The sequence below is a fragment of the Mirounga leonina genome, unplaced genomic scaffold (assembly GCF_011800145.1).
Source record: "Mirounga leonina isolate KUSES-001 unplaced genomic scaffold, KU_Mleo_1.0 Mir_166, whole genome shotgun sequence".
In the NCBI taxonomy this organism is placed as follows: Eukaryota; Metazoa; Chordata; class Mammalia; order Carnivora; family Phocidae; genus Mirounga; species Mirounga leonina.
In genome coordinates this window covers 258,697-268,791 of record NW_023270418.1, presented here as the reverse complement: position 1 = coordinate 268,791, position 10,095 = coordinate 258,697, and the positions used below count along the sequence as shown (strand labels likewise).

Genomic DNA, 10,095 nt, shown 5'->3' with positions numbered 1-10,095 from the left:
TGGGCCCGGAGGGAGGTCCACGGGCTGGAGTCGCAGAACCTGGCTCCGGGACGTGGATGGAGATGGAGTTCGACTGCGAGGCTCTCAGACGGCTACTGGGCAAGGTACGAGCAGCCCGCCGGGCCGGGTCTGGGGCGCCGGGGTGTCGGGGCCGGGCCGCCTCGTCAAGGCGTTTCCCCGGCTCGTCCCGGGGTTTGGAGCGGAGGCGGGCTGGCCTGAAGCCGGCTGCGGGGAGTGGCCCCCGGGAGGCTGCGGGTCTCTCCCTCCCGAGTCCTCAGTCCCGGGGCGGGGCCTGTGGCTCCGCCCACGACTCCGAGGCCCGCGGCCTCCACCGGGAGGGAGGCTTTCTCACGCCACCAGCGTCTCTGGTTCTCAAACAGCGTCCAGCACTCGCCTGTGCCTTTAACCACGCCTTTCTCTCTGCTGCTACGGCCTGCCCCTTTTTTCTTGACTTGCAATCTCTTTTTTCTGAGACTCAGCTCAGATGTCACTCCCTGCAGGGTGGAATCACGCCCCTCGCTCTGCTTGCTTTCAGAAGTCTGGATTATCACGTTGTGGAGTAATTATTTTATTTACAATGATTTATTTACTCATGCGGTGTACTCACCGCAGAGACGGTGCTGTTGTGTTCCCTTCCCTAGCACTGTGCCTCACCACAGCGGAGGGGCTAAATCAGTATGCAGTGAATTAGTGACTTGAGTAGGTATAGGAATGAAAACGGGGCTTGCAGGCCCAGAAGAGATCCTCTAAATGTTTGAAAGGTTGAGCGGGAGGCCTGACCCAGAAGTCTAACCTACATTTCTGGGGCATGACTAGCACCAGTTTCCAGGTTAGTCCGGGCTCTTGGTCCAGGCTCTGATTTCCCACCAGTGTACATTCTGAGGCAACCCCTCTTTCGCTGGCTTTCTAATTAAGTCATTCTTAATGCTTCCTTAAGACTTCTCCATGCAGAAGCCATACATGCATGCCATTTTTTTGGATTTGTCTTAGTTGGGGCAATTTGCACATCTGTGCGAGGTTATGAAGCCTCATGACTGAACGTGTTTATTTAATTGATCTGAATGATTTTATCTATTGTGACAGGTATAAATTTTGTAGGAAGAGAAGTATCATGCTTACGACTACACCCTTTGTGTCTCCTCTTCACAGAACCTCTCTATCAAGTTTTTTAATGAGGGGAGCATGATCTATTGTTCGGTGGGAAGAAATGTTAAAGTTGAGAGTAGAAAAAGAACTTTATAATTTTTCCCTCATTAGATTAGCATGAATTAAGATAATTTGAAATGATGTGGAGGATGTGGATGAATGGGACTTTTAAACACTGCTGGTGGTTAAATGGTTATTCAACCATTTTGGAGAACAATTTGGCCTTGTTAATTTGATTATGTGTGATTTATATCCCTTCTACATCTAGGCAGATACCATAGAGAACTCATAGTATATGAAGCAACAGACATTTGCAGAATTATCTATAACTAAAAATTAGAAACAACCCAAATGTGCATTAACAGAAAGAAGGATAATTTGTTGCATAGTCACACAATGGAAAACATTACTGTGTGGCAGTGAAAATGAGCTGCAACATGCCACAATACAAATGAATCTTAGAAACATTATATTGAGTGAAAAAAATTGGAAGTTAAATGCAAAATTATAATTTTATAAAGCCAACAAAATTAAAATTAAATAACAACTAAACAAGCAATAGTGTGTTGTTTAGGGATACACACGCATGTGTGATAAAACCAGAAGATGAAAGCAGAGGAATGTAAATACATTTTAAAGGGAGGAAGTTGAATGGGTAAGAGGGGCATTCAGACAGATGTAATGGTATTGGAGGGGTCTCTGCTGTCTAATAGAGTATCCAGTAGCCACAAGTGGCTATTTGTCAGAATTAGATAAAATTAAAAATTGAGTTTCTCAGTCACACCAGCCACATTTTAATTGTCAGTAGGCACATGTGGCTTGTGGCTACTATATTAGATCCCTCACATATAGATCTTTTCCATCATGGCAGAAAGTTTTTTGGACATTACTATTCTGGATCATGTGTGAGCAGGTTGATGCATGGGTGTTTATTCTTCAGAATTAGTGTATATTTGTGTGTGTGTGTGTGTGTATACACATATGTATATATTCTTTAGTTTGTATTAAATATTAAGTTTAGCGGTGCCTTGGTGGCTCAGTTAAGCGTCTGACTCTTGATTTCAGCTCAGGTCATGATCTCAGGGTTGTGGGATTGAGACCCGTATTAGGCTCCACACTCAGCCCTCATACTCAGTGGGGACATCTGCTTGGGATTCTCTCTCTCTCCCTCTCCCCCTGCCCCTACCCCCACCCCCCCGCCCCCCACCCCTGCTTGCATGTGCACATGTGCGCTCTCTGTCTCTAATAAATAAATATTTTAAAAATATAAATATTAAGTTTAGAAAAATTATCTGGTTCCCTCATTCCTACTTCAGAAGTACGTGGTTCCCACACCACTAGTTGAATTATCTTGGACAGGTAGCTTAACCTAGATTTGCTCACTCACAGAATAAGATTGGACTTGATCTGTAAGATATGTTCCAGTTAAGTTTTTTAATGAAATGATGTCACAAAGTATTCCTCAATGTGTCCTACATTTGAGCATATGTCATATAAGAGTACTTTTATACACTCTTCCTAAATATAAGTCTACTAAATAAACATAATCTAGCAGATAAAGTTAAAATTTTAATAACTTCTCAATTTTTCAGTGTTACTGACTTTTTTTTTTTTTTTAAAGTACGTGGGGCTTGAATTCACAATCCTGAGAGATCAAGACCTGTGCTGAGATCAAGAGTCCAGGGCTTCACCGACTGAGCCACCCAGGCACCCCAGTGTCACTAACTTTTGTGACAGTATAATTGCTTTGGTTTTAGAATCTCCCAGTCCACTTTTCCTCTTTAGTGACATGCCCTGCACCCTTTAAGTACATGGCATAGTCTGAGGCACGTTTCCTTAGAGAATGTTATGTAGACTTCTCTTAGGTGGTATTAGAACAGTAAGGGAATATATGCCTTAATGTTATACTAAGAAGATACTCTGTGTCATATATAGTGAAAATGATGTGAACATTTTTTTCAGGAAAGACAAAATAGGTCTTTTTTCTTTTAGGTGTCAAAAAGGCAAATCACGTATTTGACTAGTAGTGACATTTCGGTATTCAAGCCCCAAGGAAGAGAGCTTTTGCCCTGTTTTGACAAACTTTTATAGCAGTTTCGCAATTAAATCAATTCTGGTGTATATCCCTATGTAGCCATTAATCACATTCTCACGGGACATTAAAGTTAGAAAAAACAGCTTATAATTTTAAGTAGAAAACAAAATAAAAGTTGTTTTCATTCATAATAAATATTCCAGGTGACAACAGTGTAGCCTTTTGTACATTTGTGGGATGATTTCACTCACTTTTGTTTACACTGAGTCAGGGACCCTGAATCTGGGCCTCATTTCTCCCTGCTGTAGTTAATACTGATTAATTCTTAGTTTCGATGCCCGCACCTATGGATCGTAATTTCTTTCTGTTTCTACTCTACTCATTTAAGTCTGCCTCTTTGCTAATTCCCATCCAGTCAGCCTACATTTATCAGAGGCATACCCTGTGGGGAGATACAGAGATACAGAGATGAATAGGAGATGATTCCTGCCTTCAAGTTGTTAATAATCATAGGCTTTTTCTTTTGCCAAATTCTTTCCCATCTTAAAATGATCTCCCTTCCCTCTATAATTTTCTGTACCATTCTAGACTCTAAGGTGGATTGTAGACAGCTGTTCTTGGAGGCCTTTCTCTAACTTGGATATGCTTTATGTGGATTCTTCATTTCTTGTCTGTACTTACTATTGTATATGTTATTGTTTAATATCTCACTTTTACATGTGTTAATCGTAAGGTCCTCATACATACCTGTTGAAGTTGGTAGGTGGTGGAGCTATGTCTCCTTTGCAGATGAAAAGCTTAAGGCTCAGAGAGAGAAAACAGAATCTACTCCCCATTTCCTCCCAATCTCCCATAACCCTAGGCACCCATTAATCTACTTTCTGCTTCATGGATTTGCCTATTCTGGATATTTCATATACAAATCATACAATATGTGGCCTTTTGTGTCTGGTTTCTTTCACTTAGCATAACGTTTTCAAGGTTCATCCATGTTGTAGTATGTATCTGTTCTTTATTCTTTTTATGGCTGAATATTCCATTTTATGGATATACACATTGTATTTATCCATTCATCAGTTGATGGGCATCTGGCTTGTTTTCCTTTGTTGGCTTTTATGAATAACACTGCTTTGAACAATCGTGCACACGTTTTTTGTATGGACATATGTTTCCCCTTTTCCTGGTTATATACCTCAGAGTGGAATTCCGGGGTCATACAGTAGCTCTGTGCTTAGTATTTCTGGATGAATGAGGAGGCAATTCACTCACCTGGATGGCAAACCCTTGAATGCTGTCTGTTCTTCCTTTGAAACCAGGATGAAGTACCAGGAGGGTTGGGAGGGAAATTTCAAGGTGTCTCAAGTGAGTGAGGTATTCAAGAATGAGACTTGGATCTTGAGCAATGGTGACGTGGGTGCTCCTGTCCTATTTCTTAAGCCTTCAGGAAGTATTTGGAGGCCGTTTGATTTAGTGATGAAAGGCCCAGGTCCAGAGTTTGAGCTCTGGCTTCACTCCTTAACTTGCTACCTAACTCAGCAAGGCATTTTCATTCTTAGTCTTTGAAGAACTGCCAAACTTTTCCAAAACAGCTGCACCATTTTCTCACTAACACTGCGGCTTGTGTATACAGGGGTCCTGATTCTCCACATCCTCTACTGTACTTGTTAATTGTCTTTTTTATTATGGCCTGTCTTTTTTTTTTTTTTTTTTTTAACCTTACTTCATGGGGTCTTTATTGAAAGGATTAAATCACATACTATTCATGCTCATAAAACTCAGAGCCCAGGGCCTAGTGCAGAGTGTTCTGTTAAAGGTTAATTGTAGGGGCGCCTGGGTGGCTCAGTCGTTAAGCGTCTGCCTTCGGCTCAGGTCATGATCCCAGGGTCCTGGGATCGAGTCCCACATTGGGCTCCCTGCTCAGCGGGAAGCCTGCTTCTCCCTCTCCCACTCCCCCTGCTTGTGTTCCTGCTCTCGCTGTCTCTCTCTCTGTCAAATAAATAAATAAATAAAAATCTTTAAAAAAAAAAAGGTTAATTGTAATTGTTTTGCTGCGTAAAGTTTTATTTTTATTCCATTCTCACTTTTCTCTTTTCAGTACAAGTTCAGAGATCTCACTGTGGAAGAACTAAAGAATGTAAATATGTTTTTCCCACATTTCAGATATTCTATGGACACCTATGGTAAGAATAATAACCCCTCAAAGAGTTTAAATAACTTGCTCAAGTACACAGGAAGTTAGGGATGGAGTCGGGTTTGTACATATGTCTGTCTTGCCCTCCGTTCACATACGGCCTGTTCTTTTAAGTGTCTTTCTTTATCATATAGACTTAAAACGTCATTATACCAGTTAGTTCTTATTCTCATTTCTTCCATTTAGAGAAAGCGAGCCATGATGCCCTTAAACTCTCAAGCTATAGGATATAATACTGTCAATGTCCATTTTATTATTGAAGACATGTCATAATCACTTCTATTTTGGATCTTTGAATAATTTGATTAGACAATGTATATTTATACCTACAGCTTCTCTGCCACATTTCTAAGTTATTCTGTGTCCCTGAGTAATAACCCCTGTTCCACTGCTCTTTTCCATTTTAGTTTTTGCCATGGAATGATCCCTTTACCCACTGTTACCTTTCACTTATATAGTTCAAGGTAAACATTTGTGCTTATGTACCCTTTTGGCCTTGAATTTTCTGTCAGCCTGGTTTCCTCTTTTCCCTTTCTAATAGGTCATCAAATTTATTTAGAATTTTTCCTCCCACCGCCTAAATAGGATAGTTATTGAGGTACTAAGAGGACTACCTTCCGAGGCAGTTGGGTAGTTTGAAACCAGAGGTAGTGTTTTCTGTATTCAGTTCAGAGATGAGGGCATTAATTCTCCACCACTGTATCTCAGTCATTGATGGGTAAGTCGAAGTTTCAGGGACATGAAGGTGTAAAAAAGGTTGAGAATAATCGAGTTAGAGAAACCGAAGAAGATAATTAGTGATCTTCCAAAAAGGTCACTTTAAAAAATAAAGCTAACTTTTTTTCTGATTATAAAGTTATAGTCTGGTATCTGAAAGTGATTATAACTGATTTGTTACACGTGACAATTATTTAATAATATCCCCACATTTTATAATCCTAAACTTCTTAGATGTGTTTTCACATTATCGCATTTGACCCTTATGACAACTTTATGATGCAGCCTTACTATCTTTATTTTATAGACGATGAAACTGAAGGTCAAAGAGATTGAAGTAGCCAAAAGTTGCATGTGTCTGAGTGAGAAAAGTAGGCCTAGAACCTGGGATTTCTATACCAAAGCCCTGTGTGCTTTCAGCTGTCCTCTTGGCTTTCTAAGAAAACAAGATCTAGTAATTCCCCCTTGTCAACATATTTATAGATTCCTAGATGATGAACTTTAGAAATTATGTGTGCTTCTGTACGTGTGTATGTGCATGCACAAACTTTAATACTGTTTTTTCTACTTTTAAGTGCACATTTTGGGGCTCTTTTTTCTTCCAGTGTTCAAAGATAGTTCCCAGAAAGACCTGCTGAATTTCACTGGCACTATTCCTGTGATGTATCAGGGTAAGTGTGGCAGTTGAGAAAATGTGGGTATTTTGTAAAAGAGCCATTAAACAAGAACTTATATTTGTTTAGTTCTATAACTTTCTCAAAGTATTTTCACATGTATATGATCTGTACAGAACCTTACTGGATATAGCAGAATGCTGTCCTGTCTAGTCTGTGGCCTAGATTAATATCAACAAATTCAATTCAGTTCAACAAATACTTACTGGGTGTCAGTTCTGTGCCCACTACTCTGCTACGGGATAATGTACAGAGGAGGGTAAGACAGATGTTGGGGAGGAAGACCTTCCTGTGCCCTTAGCTGGACTTAGAATCAAATTGACATTAGACAGATGCAAAGGAGAAATTCAAACTGAATAGGCGTACGTATGGGGGACGCACACAGACATGAGATTCCAAAGACAGTGGGGTAACATGAAGCTTATATGAGCTAAGGAGAGGAGAGGGGCCTGTGGACACAAAAGGGAGAAAGACCATTAGCAAGAAGGAAAAGGAGATGCTTGGAAAAATAAAGGTTGCCCTATTATGCAGATAAGTTTTTTAGGTAAAGGGGAGTTTCTTTTAAGAGCTCTCTTCCTGGTAGAGACTCTTTGTTCCAGTGTAAATATAGGCATTTGAGAGGGAGGCAGAGAGCTTTTCCTCCATCTGCTGGGTTTCGATTACTTTTAACTCAAGATCATCTTTATGCCAAAGTGCCCATCTTGGGCAACCTGCCCTGGGCCCCTACACAGACATAGGCCTGCTCTTAGGGAGAGTTCTTGTTGCTTTCCATAGCAAAATGCAAGGATCACACCTTTTTCTCCATTACATCAATGTTTTGTTCCTCTCCCTTTCCGCCTGTATGATGTCCCCATTCTATGGGTGAAACTGAATCTTAGCCTAGTCAAGTGATTTACCTAAGACCACACAGCGGTATCAGGCTATAACTTGAAACTCCAGTAGGAAATTTGGGGCCATGACAGCTCAAAGAAAGCAACATATTTTCAGGTGGCCTGACAGGTTAAAATAATTGTTTGCCCCAAAAAACAAACAAAAAATCACTAGCTCCCCTATACTTAACTCTTCCTATTTGTCCATACCTACTTCTATCAGTGTTCAACAGGACTAACCTTTCAGATAGGTATCATCATAGGTGATTGCTTATATAGTATGATGTAAAGAACACCAGCGAAGCATTGGTTCTAATATACTTCTCTGAAGGGGTTCCCTGAAATTCCACAACTAAAAATTTATTCCTCTTTTAAAATGCAAATAATCCCAGGAAGGATATTATCCAAAATCACTAATACACTGTGCTGTGTTTATAGAAAATGCTCGATAAATATTTATTGAATGGTTGAGTTTGTTTATTTGATTACTGACTAATAAGTGAATTTGCTGGGCATACGAGAGGAGGCGCCCTGAAAAAAGGGCTGAGGAGGATCTGAAAACAAATGGTGAGAGAACAGTGGAGTTTGCTCCTTTACAAAAAATTCAGCAGTGTACTGTGGGAATACACTGCTCAAAAGACACCAAGAAGCTAAATTTCGGGGGACTTTTTTCAAAATAGGTGCTTCATTACAGTAGTCCCTAGACTGTTACAAACCCTTCTTAATTTCTTCCCCTCCATGATGACTCATTGGCCGGGGTGCACTCATGTTTTATTCTGCCTCTGTTCATGTCCCACCATGACATCTCCTTTGGCACAGGAAATGCATAGGAGTTCAGTTTGGTTTTTATACATAGGAATGTGGTTGGAGATGAAAGTAGATTACAGTGAGCTCTGCAGAAATTGCAGAACTGATTTTTATTTTCCTCCTTGCTCCTCTCCTGCCAAGCTCTCAGACTCTTTTCTGGCTGCCTAGAGAACCTTACTCAGACCTGTTTCCCATTACTTGTGTTCTGCATTTACTATGATTAGATGCTAGAGAGAGAGAGAGAATTATTGCCCACCCCAATGATTGATTGGTTGATTGATTCATTCCCAACTCTGACCCACCCCAATGATGTCAAGGGTAGTTACATATTAACAGAGAAGCTCATGAATTTAAGTGAATCACTGCTTAGTAGCATTTCAGTTTGAAGGACAGTGTGGGGAAGTAAGAGGAGGGCATAAAACTTTATTTTATTTTGAACTTATTTTAATATGATTGGTATGATGCCCCTCATTGGCATTCTGCATCTCCAAGAGCCAACGAGTTATTTCATTGCTTCTTACACTGGGTCTTCCAAGGTAGTAACGGTACCTGCAGTACCTTTATTTTTGCAGTACCCTCTTTTTTTTCTTTGCTTTTGAGTAGAATTATATCAATTCAGTGTGATCCACACTATTTATTTCCTGCTGATCAAAAGGTCAGAATGTATTATCTTTCTCATCTGTAAAATGGTACAATAATAGAGCCTCACTCTAGAACTATGAGGATTAAATGAATTACTATAAATAAGCTCTTGGCATAATGCCTGGCACATAATAGAAGCTTAATAAATGTTGACTGTGATTATTTGTCTGCCTATATTTCTACCAGTTCCTAGTTTTATTAGTTTAATAATATATACTCATGCTAAAAAAAGTAAACAATTGAGAAAGGATGAAGTTAAGCTTGTAACTAACTTCCCACCCAGTCCTATTTCCCTGATGAATCTTCCATTGATATTTCCTTACGTATATCTGCTGACATTTTCTAGATTATTTCTTATTATCTCTCCAAGATTGTGTCAAGGTTGTGATGACACTTTTTCTTCATCCATTCATTCTTTAGAGATGTGTATTCATCTTAATAAGATGATACCCATCTGAACTTTATTTGCAGCTAACTTAAATTATATTTTTATGATGTAATTACTTGAGATCTGAGGACTCTTCCAGGAGTTCTGACTCTTTGGTAATGAATTACTGAAAGCTAAATGGGCAGGGTAGGAGGCAGGGCATTTGCTGACAGAAAAGAATGGGAAAGAAGGAAGGAAGGACGAGAACAGAACGCCAGTAGTGAATCTTACCAGTTAGACACGGGAATCAGGCTCACCAGTTGCTTTGCCAAGCATGGGCTATTAAAATGCATGGACGCTGCTGGGGAGGGGCATTGAGGGAGGCAGCAGATCCTTGATCAATTAGAAAGATACCATCAATAGACATTTCTTTCCTTTTCTTTAATGTGTAGTGATTAACACAGAAAGTGGCACCATCAGGATCTGGCCTACTGCAACTATATTATGAAACAAAAAAATTTGCATGACCTAGAACAGTGGCTTTCAAATGTTTTGATTGTGACGCACAATAAATACTTTTATATACACAGCTAGTGTACACATGCGTGCGTGCACACACACACACATTATAAGCATATATATATGAA

General features: G+C 40.0%; 1 protein-coding gene across 3 annotated transcripts in view; it reads left to right on the top strand.

Annotated features, from left to right (window-relative positions):
* Positions 1 to 10,095, top strand: part of UEVLD (UEV and lactate/malate dehyrogenase domains) — a 43,837-nt gene continuing 33,742 nt past the window's right edge. For 2 of the 3 annotated variants that reach the window (XM_035012429.1, XM_035012428.1), the window contains exons 1-3: positions 17 to 104; positions 5,277 to 5,315; positions 6,695 to 6,760. Coding sequence is in view for 2 of the 3 variants with exons in the window: in XM_035012428.1 (XP_034868319.1) it covers positions 6,751 to 6,760 (10 nt within the window). In the remaining variant the exon portion in view is untranslated. Of the gene's footprint in view, positions 105 to 5,276; positions 5,362 to 6,694; positions 6,761 to 10,095 lie in introns of all 3 variants that reach the window. The other variant, XM_035012427.1, reaches the window with a different exon arrangement.